The 21,920-nt window shown below is 36.5% G+C and overlaps 1 protein-coding gene across 1 annotated transcript in view; it reads left to right on the top strand.

The window, feature by feature from the left end:
- Positions 1–879: 879 nt before the first annotated feature.
- LOC114729134 (uncharacterized) overlaps positions 880–21,920 on the top strand; it is a 71,179-nt gene continuing 50,138 nt past the window's right edge. The window contains exon 1 of the mRNA XM_028916101.1: positions 880–1,068. Coding sequence (XP_028771934.1) covers positions 880–1,068 — 189 coding nt within the window. The remainder of the gene's footprint in view (positions 1,069–21,920) is intronic.

A 21,920-nucleotide genomic window follows, 5' to 3' on the forward strand; every position in this document is an offset into this window, starting at 1 on the left:
CTTGATTTATTTTATCTCTCAAGTTTAAGAAAACGCGGGGCACACTCCTACATTGAAAATTTTATATTGTCGAGAGAAGGACATAAATTAGAGTCCTAGAACTTACAAAATTTGTCTGAGTATCAGTGTTTTGTTTATAAAAATTTATCATATCCTTTTAACCAATAAAATTTTCAAAGAGAAACCTTTCCCCAAATTTTCCAATAATTTATAATTAAACTATCCCTATTAATTGTATATATTAATAAAGACGTGTTTTTATGTGGAATAATTTTCATAACAAATGATTAAATGAGTATAGAGAATTTATTTAATAAGGAGTATAACTTTCAACACATGTTTTTATAATAAATAACTAAGTGAATTTATTTAATTTCTTCTAAATTAGTTATTTAGCTCCAAGTAGTAGTTATTTGAATTTTGAAGTTTGATTCGCCAGATCCATCCCCAGAGGGAAATGCGGTGATGAATGATCAAACTGGTTGGACTTCAAACAGAACATAAAAAACATAGAATGTGTGTGTGTGTGTGTATTGCCGACCTCTGATGAAGCATGTGATATGTTGATTAATTTATTATTATAGCTCTGTAATAAGGCAAGCAGTTACAGATAACATCCATCCAAAACTTGCCTGATAGGAGAACAAGCAGCGAGCAGTAATTCCTTTCTTGGACGTCACATAATTAAGAAGCAAGTTATTCTTCTTCCATCACGTGGCGGCTGCCGGAGCAAGGTGCCCGGTGGTGCCCTGCCCTGACGTGTGGGTGTGTATATATATCAGCGAACTCCTTGTAGCTACCCAGCAGAGTGGTCACTTCATTACAACATTATTCATCGTCGTGTGTGAGGGTAATATCCCCGAGGAACTGAGATTAAGGATGTCGGACTGGGGCCCAGTGTTCGTGTCCATGGTTCTGTTCATCCTGTTGACGCCGGGACTTCTGTTTCAGCTTCCCGGCCGGTCGAGGTGCGTCGAGTTCGGCAACTTTCAGACCAGCGGCGCCGCCATACTCATTCACTCTCTCCTTTACTTTGCCTTCATCTGCGTTTTCTTGCTCGCTCTTAAGGTCCACCTCTACCTTGGCTGACGATGACGATGACCTACGCTAGCTACATGCACGTGCGTGCATGCCATCCTAGCTCCCCCCAATGATTATTAGTCTCTATCTAATTTTGAATTTGATTCATCATTCAGAATTTGGTCTCTTCTTGATTATTATTATTGTTAAGTGTCCTTTTTCTGCTTCTGATGTCTTGTTCGTTCTTTAATTTTCTCATTTGACATGTATTTCTTGCAAGCTCCACTTCAAATGAACGATGCTGTGATCGATTTGCATGTTTTTCTATTAAAATAGATAATGGTTCGTGAGTTCCAAAATATATGATCCCACTGTATAGCATCTTTTGGCAACAACGCTTCTAACGTATTTGCTGCATATAACGTAAAATCACCTAAAATAAGCTAAATGAAATACCCCACGTTCATTGATTCATTAATAAACTTGTCAACTTTATGTGCAAGGATCAATATAACGAGCTAATGGGATATAATGGCTATTAGCTAGAGAGCTTAATTATGGTATATCCAAGCTTTATTTATATCCAAATCTGTGTTTAATTGTAGGGTTAATATCCCTTAATTCTTTTTTTGTCCTCATGGTTTTAAATCGTTAGTTTTGATTCCTATAATAAGAACTCAGTGTAAATTTAACCGATGATCCCTATACTATTAATGAGTTTTGATCTTGGTTCCTATACTTAAATTCGGACGATCAAGTCCTTATAAAACTATATGGATAAAAATCAAAATTTAATCAAATTGTAAGGATCAATGCATAGCAAGCATAGTGAAAATCGCCAGTAATATAGCATATGCGGCTTTTTTTTCACTTTATTATTGCACTGTGCAACTGCTGCCCCACAAAATTGGTATACATCCTTCTTAATGTGGGCCTTAGTGCAATCAAAGGTATTTTTCTGTGTAATTTTCACGTGTCTGTTTCAGTCAGTTTTTTGAGAACTCAGTCAGATATGTATGTGACCATGTGCCACCACCAGCCCTTTGATGGTCCATGGAAGCTAAGAGCTCATTAAAATTTATGAATTCATTATGAGCTTGACCTCATATGACATGCGCCATCATTTTTGTCAGACCTGATCCCACGTTGTATTAAATGTTTAGTTTGGGAGCTGTTAGTTTTGCTAACAATATCAATATATCTTTATATAATAATATACTACGAAAATTGCATTAGGGTCTCAGAAAAAAAATACAGCAAAAAAAATCCCTAGAAATTTAGTAATTTCCTAGAAGTCCCAATAGAACCTGATTGCAGTAATGAAAAAGATGAATAAACCCATTTGCTCATGGAATTCAGACAGAAAAACAATGAAGAGAAACAGCCAGAATTGATTTCTTGCATCTTTGAGTTCCTAAGTATAAGAACGAAGAGATTGGCAACAAAGCAACTAAAATCCAAGTGCCTTCTGTCTTCATCGTCCCGGCCCATTTTGAGGTTTAAAACTTTCTTCCTTCTCATCTCCTAGAAAGTTTTGGTTGACAGATTGGGTTTGGGTATGGGTATGTATAAAATCGTTCTGCGATGCAAAGCTTTTGTTTTTAGTCCACTATGAATAAATTAAGCAATGCAAAGCTTGTGTTTTTGATTTGGTGTGTATTGATGATTTAAGTTAGGGTTTCATTGTGGGTGGGTAGATTAATGATGGTTGCTCTGTTTTTAAATATATTGTGGGTGGGTTGATGGTGGGCTTGCTTTGTTTGGGCATGATTTAGTGGGAATGGATGAAAAAGATGAAGGTTGGTGTAGATAGAAACTCTTACTGTGAAATAGAGAGTGTGTTGTCAATGTAGGCCGCGATAATTGTCAATATTGCTGCTTGACTTGTTAATGACAGCTGTCATGCAATTTTTAAGGACCAATAGGAGACAATCTCAGCTCCAAAACAAGAGGTTTATTATTATGGGAGATGTAATGAGGTTGGACATACTGCTAAGACATGCAACAACCAAATCCTAACTGTGAACATATTGTAGAAACCTATTTTTGTAAATGGATGTGAAGAAAATTTTTTGTAGATGAGATAGTATACATCAACAATTAGTTCGTATTAGATACATGTAACCCGTGTTTTTTTTTTGGATGAGTTGTGAAATTGATATAATTATATTTATGTGAAGCTTTGGAACGATAGTTGACCATAAAATGATATGTTGAATTCTGATATGTAGTTAATTGTAATTATCTGCACCTTATGTTGCCAATAGACCTTTCATCACTTGTCACTCATGGCAGTATCATTTGTTAATTCATCTGCTAATATAAGTTTGGAAAAAATTTATTTAAAGATACATAATATCATATAATGTGCACATATCTTGTAAACTAATACTTTTTCTTTAATAAATGGACAAATACTTTTTGATGATAATATGATATAATATTGTTATTAAAAGTCAATTATTACTAATGTGAAATTATGAAATTACTTGTTATTAACAGTATCTTCATTTGTAATTGGTCACAATGTGACTTGTTAGTGGTTGTACAGTCAATTGCCAATTTATTTGTTGATATGAATTTAGAAAAAATATGATTTCAAGCTACATAATGCCATATAACATAATTTGATATCATCAAATCCTCTGCATTGATACATATTGATTATAATGTGATCTAAAATCATTAACAAACTTATTATTATTGATATGAAATTATAAAATCACTTGTCATTAACCACATCTTCATTTGTTAATGGTAGTAGTGTGACTTATCAATGGTGACACTATCACTTGTCAATTTATCTGTTGATATAAGGTTGGTTATAATGTAATCTAAAATCATTATTAATAGTTATTATCACTAATATGAATTCATAAAACCACTTGTCATTGGCCATACCTTCACTTGTCAAATGGTGACACAGTAACTTGTCAATAGTGGCACAGTCTCTTATCAATTTATATGCTTATATGAATCTATAAGTTTTGAAAAAAAAATCATTTAATTAACATAAATTTTAATAATGCATTTTGGTTATAATTAATGTGATATAATATGATATAATATTTATATTTTAAGTTAAATATAAATGAATTGCAAATTTTAAATGAACAACACCGTTGTTGTCAATGTTCCTTGTATCAGTTATTAGTATTTACACCCTGATTTGTTAATAAGGACATTGTAACTTGTTAAATTTCCTGCTAATAAATGTCATTTTTAAAATTATTCTCTATTTTTTTAAAAATAACCAAACAACATGAAAATATGTTATATATGAATACAATACAATAAAACAGTATCAAATGCATTTTCAATTTGAGCTTGCCTTTTTCAAGAGCTTACTTCTAATTGCATCACTCTCACTCATTATGAGTTAGACTAATATTTCAAAGAATAAAAGAATAACTTTAACTCATTATGAGTTAGAGTGATATTCCAAAAAATAAAAGAATAAGATGTCAAAAGTAAGATGAGTTATCATTCTAAATAATTTTATATGACATTATGTATTTTAAATCATTTTTCTTTTAAATTTATATCAGTAAATAAGTTGACAAGTGATGTTGTCACGAGTGACAAGTGATGAAAGGTTTATTGACAACGAAGGGTGCATATAATTACAACTAATTATACATCAGAATTCAACATATCATCTCATAGCCAATTATCATTCCATAGCTTCACGTACATGTAATTATACTAATTTCACACAACCCATCCAAAAAAGAAAAAACATATGGGTTACGTGTATCTAATATCAAACTAACTATTGTTGTGTACTATCTCATCTACAAAAAAATTTCTTTACATCTATTTACAAAAAATAGGTTTTCACAATATGTTTTCAGCTGAATTTGGCTTCTTGCATGTTTTGGCAATATGTCCAATCTCATTGCGTTTCTCATAATGGTAAACCTTCTTATTTTGGAATTGAGATTCTTTCTAATTGGTCCTTGAAAACCTGCATGATAGTTATCATTAACAAATCAGACAGCAACATTGACAATTATTGTGGCCTACATTGACAACTATCATAGCCTACATTAACGGCACACTCTCCTATTTCGTAACAAAGGTTTCTACCTACACCAACCTTCATCTTTTTCATTCATTCCTACTAAATCATACCCAAATAGAGAAAACTCACCATCAATCCACCCATAATATACCTAAAAACAAAGCACCCATCATCAATCTACTCACCCATAATGAAACTCCAACTTAAATCATCAATACACACCAAATCAAAAACACAAGCTTTGCATTGCTTAATTTGTTCATAGTGGATCTAAAACAAAAGCTTTGCAACTATTAAATAGCAGAACGACTTTATACATACCCATATCCCAAATCCAATCTTTTGACCAAAATCTTCTTAGAGAAGAGAGGAAAGAAAGCCTTGAACCTTGAAATTAGACGAGACGATGAAGACGAAAGGCGCTTGGACTTTAATTGCTTTGTTGTCAATCTATTCTTTCTCATGCTTAGGAGCTCAAAGATGCAAGAAATCAGTTTTGCCTGTTTATCTTCATCATTATTCTGTCTAAATTCCGTGGGCAAATGCGTCTATTCACCTTTTTCATTATTGCAATCAGGTTCCATTAGGACTTCTAAGCAATTACTAAATTTGTAGGGACCTTTTTGCTGTATTTTCTCTTCCTTAGGACCCTAATGCGATTTTTCCTAATATACTATAATCAATACTGATATCAAATTTTTTATATCTATTATGTCACGTTCTTCAATCACACATATTGAAATATTAACATTTAATAATATTTAATTATAAACTCACATAAAAAAAACAGTCATGTGTGATTGCATAATTTGATATAATGAATATAAAGAATCTGACAAATACTTTTCATAATATACTTTCATTAAAAAAGATATTTTATATCATACAAAAAAACATATTTTCTATACATGTCATAACCTGTACAACTCATTTTTTTTTAAATAAAGCATGATTTTGCAATCTATTTATCCATATTTCATAGATAATATAATATAATTTACTATTTTGTTAAATAGTAAGTTTGTTGAGATTCTACTTGATTTACATGTACAAATTAAATACACATATATATGATAATTATTTGATATAGCTATATATTATCCTTTTTGTTCTTTTTTATAAGAGAATTTTAGGTACACAAATTGGATATGATATGGTGAAATTAGAAAGACTTTCCTGACTGGAAAGGAGAAAGGTATCAATGATGATTTTGGCAATAGAATTTTGGATATATTCTGTGATACAAGGTTTGAATTCTTTGCATAGTTCTCTTCGACGTGTGAAAGCTTGTGTAGTAATGTAGAGACTCTTTTATACCCTAGGTGTAAAATTGATTACACAAGGTTGACAACCGCATTAAAATTAACGAACTTGAAAGCAAAAAATAGTTAGACTGATGCTAGTTTCACCAAATTACTCAAGTTGTTCAGTGATATGCTTCCTAAAGGGAATTCACTTTCAAAGAAATATACAAGGCGAAAATTTTTTGTATTTGATGGGTTTAGAATATTAGAAAACATATGCAAGCCGTAATGCTATATACTATTCAGAATAAGTATGACGGATTAAATAAATGCCATAAATGTGGTGCTTCAAGATATAAAAGCAAAGAAAGACGGTGGTGATTGTGATGAGATGATCAAAGGTTCTCCTTTAAAGATGTTGTGGTATCTTCTAATAACATCACAATTTAAGTGTTTGTTTGCTAATGCTACAAAAGCAAAGAACTTGAAATGACATTGATGACCTCTTAAAATTTCTACTTATTTAACTTGTTTTAGTGCTATTTTATATGTTTTGGAAGTCATTTATGCAGGAAAAGACTCAAAGTGAGCAAGGAAGAGAGATTAGAAGCAGAGGAGCTAGAAAAGGACAAATCTACCGCAGAGCATAGAAACAATCACCACGACAGCTTTAACAGAGAGGAAGGAGTGCAATTCTGTGTGAGGCACCGCGTCTCATGACCAAATCTATCGCGATGCCCAAGTTGTGTCAAAGAAGTCAACATTCAGTGTAATTTTCCGCGACCTCTGCTCACATGCGCTGCGGTGCCAAGACTGTTCCAGGAGTAACCTATTCTGTGTAATCCGTCACGGCTTCTTACCCTTCGTAGCTGTGTGTTTTGAGCTATAACTTAAAAATTAGGGCTTATACTTTTGGGGACTGGTGTTTTTGGGATACATTTTGACTTGGGGGCGATTTTAGAGGTTGGCTCTGCTAGGGTTTGGAGTTTTTGGAGGGTTGGGATCTTTGGGCTTGAAGTTAGAAGAGGTTTGAAGCTTGTTCCTTGATTTTTTCTGGGTTTTCATCTTCTTCCCTTCTCATTTCTGTAATGACTACTAGCTATTCTCATAGTTGTAGCTTCTTACTAAACATGTATAGCTAAATCAGTTTTTCTAGGGTTATTTTGACTATTGTATGGATTGAGACTGGGTTTAACTATCTTCTTAGTGTTAATGATAATGTTCAGTTGTTTTTACCTTGAGCTTAATGCTTCCTCGTGTCTGGCCATCATTTGGATTGATTGTTGGATTAGTTTAAACTTGAAAAGGTTAATTTAATCTGTGAACTCTGGTAAAAACGTGCTAGCCTGGAAATTTAATTGAGTAAATAGCTAGTTTGTTGATAGAATAGAGATGTATCTATTAACCTAGCATAGACTAAAATGGGTTTTGGTTTTCAAAGTGCAACTTGTTCAAACAAATGCAAGAGATTGCTATGTTTTATTGTGATTGCAAAAATTTGGTTTTGACTTGAGAAAGCTTAATCAATTCTGTGAACCCTTGCTAACTGAAGTTATTGTTAATTACTACTGGAGAAGTGATTAATCCAGTTTCGTGAAGTATTTTAGTGAAGAATAACCCTAGTCCCTTAATTGTTTCAAAGTCAAATTGATTTTATATTGCCTTAAATCATTGTTTTCCTAATTTTATTTCACAAGCCCTTTTATATAACATTTGTTTCACTTACCTTAATTAAGAACACAATTATGATTTTTAACTCATCTAGCCTTAGTCTCTGAGGGAACGATACTTTTTATATTACTTGTGACCCATCCACTTACGGTTAAGCTAATTGGCGAACAAGTTTTTGGCATCGTTACCGGGGACTAACGACAAGATTGTTTGTGGTTGATTGTCCTCATTGTGTGATTGGTTACGCTTAAGTTTTCCTTAGCATTTGGAGTGATAATTATAGGTAGAGTAGTAGTATTTATTTAGTTTATTTCACTTGATAAGTTTGATACTTGTGTTTTTGATTGAATGTGCAGGTAACTCTTGACGCATGCAAGGAAGAATGGAAGTTATCTTAGAAGAGGTTACTGAAGAAGAATCTAGTTTAGGAGAAACTACAGAAGAATCCAGTTCGGGAGAAATTGAAAACACACCGGAGATTCAGCAACAACCCCAGCTACTTCCACCAACCACTACTTGAAACAGAACCACAAGAAGACATGGCGGAAGAAGATGAGAATGATGTGTATACTCTGGACAACTATTTGGATAAAGAAGGGTAGACTTTTCATTTGAGTATCCGACTACCAGACATTCAAGCTAGAAATTTTGAAATCAAGCCTTTTATGATTCAACTACTAGGGATGATTGGTACTTTTGAAAGAAATTTCAATGATGATCCTAATGAGCATTTGACCAAGTTTATAGAGGTTTGTGAGAACTTTAAGCAAAATGGGGTTACTAAAGATGCTTTGAGGTTGAGATTGTTCCCTATGTCTTTATCTCACAAGGCACAAAGTGGTTGAATTCCTTGCCAGAACATTCAATTAAGACTTGGGATGAGCTTGTGTCTAAGTTCAAGGCCAGATTTATTCCAAGAGGTAAATGAGCTACACTAAGGGGAGAATTGCTTTCTTTTGAGCAGCATCCGGATGAGTTATTCTACGAGCCTTAGGAAAGATTCAAGGATATGTGGAGAAATTGTTCGAATCATGAGCAGAAGATATATGTTCTAATGGAAGCTTTCTGGAATTGGTTAAATGATCAGACAGTGACAATATTGAATACCACTTCAAATGGAGGAATCAGAAAGATGAAGGTAAATGAGCTATATAAATTGCATGAAGAGGTGGCGTCTAGCACTATGCAATAATATAACAAGAGAAGGCAAAGTTCTGGGAGATATAAGGAGCTGAGCTCTTTATCATCGAGAGATATTGCATCGCAGCTTGAAGCGGTCTCCAAAAGGTTTGAGAATTTGGAGATGCAAATTAAGAAAGGCAACGCTGTAGGAGCTCATGCACTTCAGGCTCCGGGGTACACTTGTGACCATTGTAATAAAGAACATCATTCTGATCAGTGCCCTTACACTTTGGAGATAGTCAATTATATGAACAATGTGCAGTGAAGACTGCAAGGAAGCCTTTATTCTCAAACTTACAATCCAAACTTGAGAAATCACCCAAATTTCTCATGGTGGAATGGGCCAAGTTTGAATCCGCCACAACTATTATCATATAGTGCTAAACAAATGGGGCCTCCTAGTTTTTATGGCCAACCACAGCAGCATCAACCATGACAGCAGCATCCTCAGAAGGAGGAATTCAAAATCCAGAAGATGTTTGCTCAGTTATTAGCAACCAAGAATCAGCAAGGGCTGAAAATAAGGCAACATTCTCTCTTCATGAGACTGCTATCAAGAATCTTGAAGTCCAGATGGGACAACTAGCCTCTCAGATGAATGTTTTCACAAGAAATAGTCTTCCCATTGAGACCGTTCCTAATCCAAAGAGGGACAGTAAAGAGGAATGTAAAGCAGTCACCTTAAGGAGTGGCAAGGTCCTTCATGACAGTTTTGGTCCCAGGAAAGTTGCACAAGAAGTTCAAAATGATGTGGCAAGTGATCTTGACATTGGTGAAGAAAGACATAAAGAGGCCATCTTTGAGGATGACAACAAGAAGAGAAAGCAAACTGAGGAGGATATAGCAGATGTGATGAAGGGCAAGCATGTCACCTTTGATGTTGTGGAGGAAAAGAAGAGGAAAAAACTGACCTCTCCTCCTAAATTTGTGCCATCGCCACCTTTTCCTCAAAGACTGAAGAAACAGCAAGAGGATGGTCAATTCAAGAAATTTCTTGAGATGTTCAAACAGCTGCACATTAACATACCTTTGGTGGAAGCTCTAGAACAAATGCCAAAGTATGCTAAGTTCATGAAGGATTTTCTATCAAAGAAGAGGCAATTTACTGAGTATGAAACTGTAGCAGTGACTAAGAGTTTCACAGATGTCATCAAGAAAATTCCGCCTAAGCAGAAGGATCCGGGAAGTTTCTCTATTCCTTGTCATATTGGAAACAAGTTCTTGGGGCAAGCTTTATGTGATCTGGGAGCTAGTGTAAATCTGATGCTGCTATCAGTTTTCAATAAGTTAGAGTTGGGTGAAGCTAGACTGACTACTATTACTCTGGAGCTAGTGTTGGAAATTGTGCCCTAGGGGCCAATCAGTATGTTTTGAACATTGTTAATTTATGAATTTATTAATTATGTTATCATATTATTTGCATGTTTACTGTGATGACTATCCTTGGATAACTCATGGTTTATCCTAAATGTCCCTGGTCGGTCATCTATGTGGGAGCAAAGATGAAATAAGACCAGTATGACTTTAAAGATATATAGAGATACAAATTAAAGTCATAGGCACATGTAAGAGTACAAGGTGTTGGACCGACCCGCTATGAGAGAGCTGCATGGGTTAAGTCATAAGCTTCTCTCATATACAAACCATATCACTGTGCCCTTTGACCTGAGATCATCATGGATTCCTACATGAGAAACGCTTAGCTTTGACCTAGTCAAAGGTCACTTTTGACCGAGTGATCACAAAGACTATGTTTAGGCTTAGTGGTTTTTCATGCGGAGGAATGTGAATGGTTAAGATGGAATTTGTCCCTCACATTCGTAGAGAGACATTACTGGGCCCCTCGATGAGTGAGTCTGAGAAATGTATGGCCATACTATAATGGAAAGGTAGTTCCATTTCTATACTCAGACTACTCAGGGATCGAGAAAGTAACGGTCATGAATAGGAGGATGACGTTCTCCATGCCTCATCCATGACCAAAATGTCGTGTGACAAAAGGGACGCGATATGGTTGTATGAAAGGTTGCATTGTTCAATGATCCTCATATGTTTTGGGTAGTCGTGATGTCTTGCTAGAGACCGCTTACGACTTGTGAGTCATTATAGTTAATGGCCCACTGCCAACTTCATATGGGGCTACAGGGTCGCACACAAAATAGCCCAACACGAGTTATGATGTCCAGATTCATTGAATCTAGGATATATCCAGATTCAATGAATAAATAGGGTGGACGTGTATATATATATATTCGTATATATATATTATATATAAATATAAGAGATATTAATTGTTAGATTTAATTTATAAGGATAAATTAGATCTATGTAAATTAATTCCGTCATATCTTTATTTTTGAATTAGATAAATAGGTGAATTAAATCTGTGAGACGGATTTAATATAAACCGTATTTATTTAATTGTTCTCTTATCTAATTATGCAATATTTGATATTGTATTAATTTCGGAATTAATTTGGGATTAATTTCGAAATTAAAATATCACTCATAATACCTATAACATCCTATATATTCGATACTAGGGAGCTAGGGTTTTAAGAGTGAGAGTGAAAGCACTAAGGAGATAAGGGACGGCCAAAAGTGAGGAGAGAGGACGGATTTTCAAAACCCTAGACGGACATAGACGCTAGCACGCCGTTCGAGGTTGAGGGCTACTCGTGTGGATATCGGTAGAGGAAGCCGACCGGAGTTGTCGACTTCGAATGACAAAGGAGGCGAGCAGAAGCATCCTGAACGGGCGAATCATCGAGTCACCAGGAAATCGAGCACCGAAGGTAATGCTTCTTACTACTTGACTTAAACGCGATCGGTAGATCCGGGCAAGGGATTGAAAGTTTTAAAATTTTAAGTTGATTTCCGCTGCGCGTGTCTTTCAATTCCCTTCAGCTAGTTGATCCAAGCATGTCATATCCTAGAGGAATCGTTGAAGATGTGTCGATTCAGGTCGATAAATTCATATTCCCTACTGACTTTATTGTGCTTGACTTTGAAGCCGATAAAGAGATGCCTTTGCTCCTAGGGAGACCGCTCTTGGCAACTGCTAGAACCCTCATTAATGTTGAAAAAGGGGAATTAACTTTGAGAGTTAATGATGAACATGTGACATTCAACATGCACCATTTGATGAAAGCTCCAAGCTGTCATGAGCAGTGTTCTTTTATAGACATCATTGATCAAATTGTGCAAGAGGATTTTAACAAGTCAATGTTTTAGGACCCTCTTGAAGCCGTGTTGTGGAGGCTAGAAATAGATGATGCAGAAGTAACGGAGGTATTAGCATTAATGAATGCTTCGTCTTCTTACTCCAAGGGCCGAGCACACTTTGAAACTTTGGACCCTTCATCTTTAGACATAACAACTATGAGGCCATCTCTTGAAGAGCCTCCAATACTTGACCTTAAAGTATTGCCGTCTTATTTGCAATATGTCTATTTAGGCTCCGACAATACCCTCCCGGTGATTATTTCTTCTAATCTCAATGTGCAACAAGAAGATCAATTGGTGGAAGTCCTTAAGGCTCACAAAAAGGCCATTGGATGGACAATTGCAGACATTAAAGGTATTAGCCCTTTTACTTGTATGCATAAGATTTTGCTAGAAGACAAATGTAAGGCTTCTGTTGAACATGAAAGAAGACTTATCCGATCATGAAGGAAGTGGTGAAGAAGGAAATTCTCAAGTGGCTTGATGCAGGAATCATTTATCCCATCTCTGATAGCTCTTGGGTGAGCCCAGTCCAATGCATCCCTAAAAAGGGTGGTATGACTGTAGTTGCTAACACTCACAATGAGCTGATTCCTACTTGTATTGTCATGGGGTGGAGAGTATGCATGGACTACCGAAAGTTGAATGCTGCAACTAGGAAAGATCACTTCCCTCTCCCGTTTATTGATCAAATGTTGGATAAGCTTGCCAGAAGGGAATTCTTCTGTTTCCTAGATGGGTATTCTGGCTATAATCAAATCGCTATTACTCCGGAAGACCAAGATAAAACAACTTTCACCTGTCCTTGTGGAACCTTTGTATTTAAACGTATACCTTTTGGGTTGTGCAATGCACGGGCCACGTTTCAATGATGTATAATGGCCATCTTCGCAGACATGATTGAGCACACCATGGAAGTATTCATGGATGACTTTACAGTCTTTGGTGATTCGTTTGAGGAGTGTTTAATCAATCTAGCAAGTGTTCTACAATAGTGTGAAGAAACCAACCTTGTCCTTAACTTGGAAAAGTGCCACTTTATGGTGAAAGAGGGTATTGTGTTAGGTCATCGAGTGTCCAAGGATGGACTAGAGGTTGACAAAGCAAAGATCTCAGTTTTTGAACAACTTCCCCCACCAACGAATGTAAAAAAGGTGAGAAGTTTCTTAGGACATGTCAGTTTTTATCATCGTTTCATCAAGGATTTTTCAAAAATCACCAAGCCACTTTGTGCTTTACTTGAAAAGGATGTAGAGTTCAATTTTGATGATGCATGCTATAGAGCATTTGAAGAATTAAAGAAGAGACTTGTTTCTGCTCCAATAATGATGGCTCCAGATTGGAATTTGCCCTTTATTGTGATGTGTGATGCTATCGATTATGTTGTGGGAGTAGTACTTGGGCAGAAGAAAGATAAGACTTTTCACCCAATTTACTATGGGAGCCGTACCCTCGATGATGCTCAAGAAAACTATACCACCACAGAAAAAGAGTTGCTTGCTGTGGTGTTTGCATTTGGGAAGTTTTGATCATACTTGGTGGGAGCCAAGGTCACAGTATATACCAACCATTCAGCTCTCAAATACCTTTTCAGTAAGAAAGAGTCAATAGCAAGACTGATTAGATGGGTGCTTTTACTGCAAGAGTTAGACTTACAAATTGTTGATAGAAAGGGTACCAAAAATCAAGTTGCTGATCATTTATCTAGATTGAGTATTGATGCTTAACTCGAAGCTGATAAGACCATTAATGAAACATTTCTTGATGAACAACTTTTTACTATAGCTCGCATCGAGGAGCCATGGTATGCTGATATCATCAATTTCATTGTGCGCGACATTATTCCACAGGATTTGAACCATGATAAAATTCCTACATGACATCAAACTCTACTATTGGGAGGAACATTCTTGTTTCATCATTGTGCTGACCAATTGTTAAGAAGGTGTGTACTAGAATGTGAACAAGAAGAAATTCTGAAATGTTGTCATTCATCTGAATATAAAGGTCACTTTGGGGGTAACAAGACTGCTGAAAAGGTCTTGCAATATGGATTTTTCTGGCCTATCTTGTTTAAAGATGCACATGAATTTGTGTTGACTTGTGATCGTTGCCAATGGATGGGAAACATATCTAGAAGAAATGAAATGCCTCTGAATAACATGCTTGAGGTGGAATTATTTGATGTGTGGGGGATTGACTTCATGGGACCATTCCCTAAGTCCTTCAACAATTAGTACATTTTGGTAGCGGTGGATTGTGTATCTAAATGGGTTGAAGCCATTACCTCCCCAACAAATAGTGCCAAGGTTGTTATCAAATTCCTCAAGAAAAACATTTTTATCTGGTTTGGAACCCCAAGGGCAATAATTAGTGACGGAGGAAGCCATTTCTGTAATACTCAATTTCGAGCTCTCTTGAAAAGTATGGTATCAAACACAAGGTTGCATTGGCTTATCATCCTCAGACCAATGGCCAAGCAGAGATCTCCAATCGAGAAATCAAGACGATATTAGAGAAGATAGTGGGACATACAAGAAAGGATTGGTCTTCTAAACTTGATGATACTTTGTGGGCATACCGAACAGCATACAAAACACCTATTGGTATGTTGCCATATAGATTGGTCTTTGGGAAAGCATGCCATCTCCCTATGGAATTGGAACATAGTGCATATTGGGCAATCAAACAGCTAAGCTTTGATGCAGAGGCCATGGGGGAGAAGCGAATCTTACAACCGAATGAACTTGACGAATTTTGGTTCAATGCCTATGAAAGTTCAAGACTCTACAAAGAGAAGACCAAGAGACTCCATGACAAGAAAATCCTTGCCAGAACTTTTTAGCCAGGTCAACAGGTTTTGTTGTACAATTCAAGGCTCAAACTCTTCCCTGGGAAGCTTAAGTCTAGGTGGTTTGGTCCGTTTATGGTTGTGAAGATTCATGGCGGTGGAGTGGTAGAGCTGGAAGGAAAAGATGGAGAGAAGTTTCAAGTTAATGGCCAGAGATTGAAGCACTATTGGGGTGGCCTGGTGGATCATCAAACCGTCACCTTCCCCTTATCAGAGGAATCTTAATCAACTAAAAAGTCAGGCTGAAGACTATAAACCAAGCGCTACTTGGGAGGCAACCCAAGCTCTAAACTTGTCTTTTGTGTTATTTATTGCTTTTTGATTTTATTTTAGTAATTTTATGTTTGATCTTTGTTTTTGCAAGCCTAAAGGTTTATTACTCAAACTTTGGATCATTGAAAGAACGAGTGGCTGAATTCTAACTAGCGCAATCAGGGAAGTACACTAAACCTTAATCTCAAGCATTATTCTTACCCTTGTAGTGCCTTTGACTTAAAATTCATTGATATTGTGGCTTTGATGGGTTAGTTTGATTATGTGGGAGCTTGTTTTAACTTGAGGCTTGTTGGTTTGTTTTTTAGTGGTTGTTTGTGTTTTGTTGTTTCCCAGCATTGTGCTTATGTTTGGTCTTGTTTTATTACATGTTGTGCGTTTGGAAGTGGTAGTTTATGCTCATTCTGTAATAACCGCCACAGCCTATACGTTTATGCGCCACGGTTGTAGTTCTTTCCTCAGCTCCGGTGGTTCTGTAAATAGGGTCGTGGCTCCTTGTGATATCCACTACGGCGCCTAATTCTCATTCAAAACCTCCCATTCTGTTTGAGGTGTCGCGACGTGGTATCATGAGCCGTGGCATCCACTTGTGTTTTTGCAGTTCACATTTTTCAAGTTACCTTGGTTACCCCTCCTTATTTTCAAATTACCCACTTTGCTCCTTTGAATCTGGATGGTTTTTGGGTTAGATTCACTGTTTTTCATTTTAAAATTCAAACCCTTTGGTCTTTTCCCTCCCCCTCCATTCTTTAAACCTTTCGATGCTCCATTCTGTAACTCCCACCATCCATATCTAGTTCAAAGCCCCCTCCCATGCTCTATTGATCCAGAGTCTCCCCCCCACGCACACATACTCCCTACCGTCAACCCCCACCCCCATCCTCCCCTCCCTATCCTCAATTCCTTTCCTCCACACTTCCTCACACTCTTTAACTCCTCCATCCCTCACCATAACTGTCTCCCCCCTTACCGTCAACTTCTTGCCCCACCGCTTAGGCTTGCGGTTACTTCTCTTTATTTCTCCTACAAGTCGCGTTCTTCTTTTCCTCTTCTCCCTTGCTGAGTATTCGTCCTCTTCTTTTTCTTGTGTCCTCTTCGTGCTGCGCTTTTGTTCCTGTGTAAAGGTATGCTTTTTCTTCTCTTAAGTTGGTCTAGTTTGTTTCTTTTAAGAATGGGGAAAGGTGCTGCTAGGGGTCTTGTGTTGTGGTTGGGAGTATTGTGTGAAATGTAAATAGGGGGAGTTGTGTCTATAAGGTTCTATGTGGTTAGAATTAGGGTTAGTTTCAAAAATTTTTTCAATAAAAGCATGTCTTTAAAAGTTTCTTTGGCCCTATTTGAAGGAGAAAATGACGGATTTGTGAAAATGTATTGGTTTAAATATCATGCTTGTGAAACTTGATGATTGTGGCTTGAAACTGGCTTGAAAAACTTTCAAATGCCACTGGTTGAATTAAAATGCCATTCTAAAACTAAGAACTTGTTTTTGAACAATAAACAGGCTTGAAACCTTGTCCTTACCCTGGTGCTGTTTGAAACTGAAGACCAACTTCAAATGCTATTCTTTTTGAGAAATCAAACAGATTGAAAGACTAAGTTGCTGCTTTAATATAAGTACTTGCGCAAGACCTTTTGAAAATAGTTTGAATTGGCAACTACTGATGGTTGCCTAACTTTGAAACCATTTTGGAAAGGAAATCTTTGTGCAACTCTATTTGCATTGAGGGTCTTTCAGAGTAGACAATGGTTAGAATTCAAGATTGGTGAGAGTGTGCTTTCAGAATTGCTTGAGGCTTACTTAAGTTTGACTTTTGATCTAAGTCTTTGATCCAAGTTTGGGGGAGAACCTTTTTAGGGTAGTTTGTTTTCTTTTTCTGTTGTTTTACGTTTGTAGTGTTTTGCTTGCTTAGTTTGTGTGTGGTGTGCTTTCCTCTTTCTGTGCAAGTAACAACCAAATGGCCCCTAAGAAAAAAGCTCGCGCTAACTCCCTTGATCCCCCTATCAAGGAACTGATTAACAGAAGAGGGTTACATCAAGAACGGGAATTTTCACACACCAACAAGTTTGGGTTTTACAAGAAAGTGAGGAAGGCACAGTTGGTAGAGTTGATTGGACCCAAAATTATAGGGAATGAGAAGTTGGTGAGGAAGTTTTACATTAGGGTGGCTACCAACTTGATTGATCAAATGTTTATTTGGACGCACCATATCCTTATTACTCTAGAGCGTATCAGAGATTACTATCAGCTACCTGACATTGAATAATGCCAATATTAATGGTCTCTCAACAACTAAAAGGAAATCCCTCTAGGTGAAATTTCATCAACCCTCATTGGTGCAGAGGAGGAAAAGTGGGTGAGACTAAAAAGGGGCCAGGCCTATATTCTGTGTAAGGACATGATACCTAAGGCCAGAATCTGGTTGCATGTTGTAACAAAGAACATTATGCCAACTAGCCATCTGAGTGAAGCCCCCAGAAATCTTGCCCTTTTGATATATCTGTTCATGACCAAACAGAAAGTGAAGGTTGAGCAGCTGATTTTTGATGCTATATGGGATGCTAGCAGAGCCCATAACACCAACCTCATCATGCCCCACTTGATCTCAGATCTTTTAACTAAAGCAGGGGTAGATCGGAGAGAGACAGATCAAGAGTTCAAGCCATCCCCCAAATTCAACTACTCCACTTTGGTTCCTAAGTGAAAACAGCAACAGATCACTAAAGCAATGTATGTTGAGCAGTTCCCTAAGGAGTATAGGAGGGAACAGGATGCTCGAGCTAGTGCTAGCGCTGACCCTACCACCTAGAGCTTGGATCTCCTCTATGAGAAGTTAGACAGAGAGATACGTCACAGGAGATGTAGACAGAGGCGCATGGAGGAGTTGTTGGTCTAGATGGCAAGGAAATTGGACATCGATGCGCTAAATGTTGGAGATACGAGCACTGAGACTAAATATGAGGAAGGGTCGCCTAGAGAGCAACATGAAGCTAGGGCGTTTGGTTCTGGTTTTAGTGAAGGACATGATATGGCTGTTGATCCGGGTGCAGAGGGTGATGAGGATCGGGGGGGTCATCGGACCGAGGAGGAGGATGACTAGCTGGGGCCGTTTGTTACTGATGTTGTTGCTTGTTTTATTTTCTTTTGTTTTTGTTTGTGCTTTGAGTTTTTCGTGACTTTTTTTGTTACTGTTTTGTTATGCAATTCTCTGTTCCTGGAAAGGCTACTGATGGCTTGTTGGATTGATTGTAATTACTGAACAGTGTCTATGACTATTGCTTAAAACTATGTTAACTACTGATAAATGATTGAATATTTTGATAGTTGATTGCTCTTATCATTAATTTCTGTGGATAACAATAGTAATTACTGATGTCTTTAAGGTTATCTGATAGCGATACTGTTGATAATTGTGCATATTGCTATACTTGTACAGGAAGAAAGCCAATTTTGACCTTTCATGCAACGGATATATTGTTTTTGGATTTTGTTTGCATGCCCTGACCTTTATTTACCCTTGTTGATAGTGAGGGCACTATCAGTTTTAAGTTTGGGGTTGGGGGTTGATTTTTGTGGATAACAGGAATTTTTTCTGTGGATAACAGGGTCAAATTTGAAAAGTTTTGCAAGTTTTGAAAGGTCGCTTTGTTGAGTAAATATTTTGAGTAAAAGGGAAAACAGTTGAAAAAGTGGAATTTTTGTGATCTTAAATTTTTGCTCATTTGGTTTTATGAAAAATGAGCTGATGTGACAAGATGTTAGTTGAAAATGTGTGAATGGTCTAATGATTGAGCAGTTGCTTAGTTACTATGCTTGATAGGAAGTTGTGACTTGCTCTTTGATGCCTGAATTGTAAGTGTAAAACCTATATTTCTTTAATTTTGAAGAAACTAATGCACAAAAAGGTGTCAAAACATTTCAAGTGATTATGTTGAGGTTGAGTGGTTAATTTAGGCTTTATACTTTTGTTTCAACTAAATAGTTTCAGAACTTCTTCTGATTCCTTAAAAGTTTATGGTTCGTTCTATATGAATTTGAAAAATGATTTGAACATTCTGTTAATTGCGGTTGAGCCTTTCAAGCCTACCTATGACATTATTTCCATTTGATCCCCTATTTGAGCCTTTAATTGAAAAAACATGTTAGTTCTTTTTGGAACCCACAACTGACCCTAGCCTTTGCAACATGAAAAACCGTGAACTACCCTAATCTTGAGATAATTGACATATTATTATTGGTAGTGAGGATTGGTAGGTATGGTTGTTAGAGGAGGTATGTGATTGTAAAATTGGGTATGGGGATGGAATTAGTGCATGGTATTCAATAGTTTGTACTTGTAAGTTATCTAAGTTACTTTGGTTCCACAAAAAAAAAAACAAAAAGAAAAAAAAACAACAACAAAAAAAACAACAACAAAAAATTCAATTCCAGTAAGACTTGGAGTACAAGGAATCATTTTGAGATAAGTTTGGTGGAGTGTTTAGCTTCTTGAAAGAAAATTTTGTATGACAAAGAGTGGAGAGTACATATGATTAGTTATCTTGAGATATTTGAATTCCTTCTTTCCCATTCTTTCAATGAGCCTAATGCTTCAACCTTGAGCCACGCTACAAGCCGAAAAGTCCCTTTGATTTCATTTTTATGTGGGGTCAGTTGTAAGCGTCGAGGGAGAAGGAGTTAGACTTATGATGGTAGGCAGTTGAAGATTAGTATATTGGTTAAAGTTTCACACTCTGTTGGGCCATTGTCAAGAAAGATGTTCTTTAACCCTCTACACACACTCACACTCCAAAATCATTGGAAATTTGTTTTAATCTCACAAAACTTGCTTCTTTAGGTGATTCAGTAATTTCCTATTTTGTATATTTCTTTGAGCAATTGATGAGGGTATAGTTATTCCTACAATCTTTGATGTGCAAGTTGTTACTCAATTGCTGGTTTGTTATTTTACTCCAGGACGAGCAAAAGTCTAAGTTTGGGGGTGTGATAACGTCTCAAAATTTCTACTTATTCAACTTGTTTTAGTGCTATTTTATATGTTTTAGAAGTCATTTATGCAGGAAAAGACCTAAAGAGAGCAAGGAAGAGAGATTAGAAGCAGAGGAGCTAGAAAAGGACAAATCCGCCACAGCGCATGGAAACAATCGCCACGGCGGCTTTAACAGAGAGGAAGAAGTGCAATTCTGTGTAAGGCGCCACGGCTCGTGACCAAATCTGCCGCGATGCCCAAGTTGTCTCAAAGAGGTCAACATTCAGTGTAATCCACCGCAGCAGATGACTAAATCCGTCGTAGCTCCTTACCCTTCGCAGTGTGTGTTTTGAGCTATAACTTAAAAATTAGGGCTTACACTTTTGGAGACTGGTGTTTTCGGGATACACTTTGACTTGGGGGTGATTTTAGAGGCTGGCTTGCTAGGGTTTGGAGTTTTGGGGGCTAGGGATCTTTGGGCTTGAAGCTAGAAGAAATTTGAAGCTTGTTCCTTGATTTTTCTGGGTTTTCATCTTCCTCTCTTCTCATTTCTGTAATGACTACTAGCTATTCTCATAGTTGTAGCTTCTTACTAAACATGTATAGCTAAATCAGTTTTTCTTGGCTTATTTTGATCTATTGTATGGATTGAGACTGGGTTTAACTATCTCCTTAGTGTAATGATAATGTTCAGTTGTTTTTACCTTGAGCTTAATGCTTCCTCGTGTCTGGCCATCATTTGGATTGATTGTTTGATTAGTTTAAACTTGAGAAAGTTAATTTAATCTATGAACTCTGGTAAAAACGTGCTAGCCCAAAAATTTAACTGAGTAAATAGCCGGTTTGTTGATAGAACAGAGATGTATTTGTTAACCTAGCATAGACTAAAATGGGTTTTGGTTTTCAAAGTGCAACCTGTTCAAATAAATGCAAGAGATTGCTATGTTTTATTGTGATTGCAAAAATTTGGTTTTGACTTGAGAAAGCTTAATCAATTTTGTGAACCCCTGCTAACTGAAGTTATTGTTAATTACTACTTGAGAAGTGATTAATCTAGTTTCATGAAGTATTTTAGTGAAGAATAACCCTAGTCCCTTAATTGTTTCAAAGTTAAGTTGATTTTATATTGCCTTAAATCATTGTTTTCCTAATTTTATTTCACAAATCCTTTTACAACGTTTGTTTCACTTAACCTAATCAAGAATACAATTATAATTTTTAACTCATCTAGCCTTAGTTTTTGAGGGAACAATACTTTTTATATTACTTACGACCCGTCCACTTGCAGTTAAGCTAATTGGCAAATAGACATTCTAATGAAAAAATATGTGATGAAAAACTTCTTCACCTAGCAGATTCTCTTCAATGGAAGGCTTAGAGCAAAATTTTTCATGTAATAATCACATCTTTTTAATAGATGCATGAGGAGTTCAATGCTAAGTCTCAAAAAGCTATGATGATAATGG

This window comes from Neltuma alba, unplaced genomic scaffold (assembly GCF_004799145.2).
Source record: "Neltuma alba isolate B1F8T4 unplaced genomic scaffold, ASM479914v2 tig00012607_pilon, whole genome shotgun sequence".
NCBI classification, from domain to species: Eukaryota; Viridiplantae; Streptophyta; class Magnoliopsida; order Fabales; family Fabaceae; genus Neltuma; species Neltuma alba.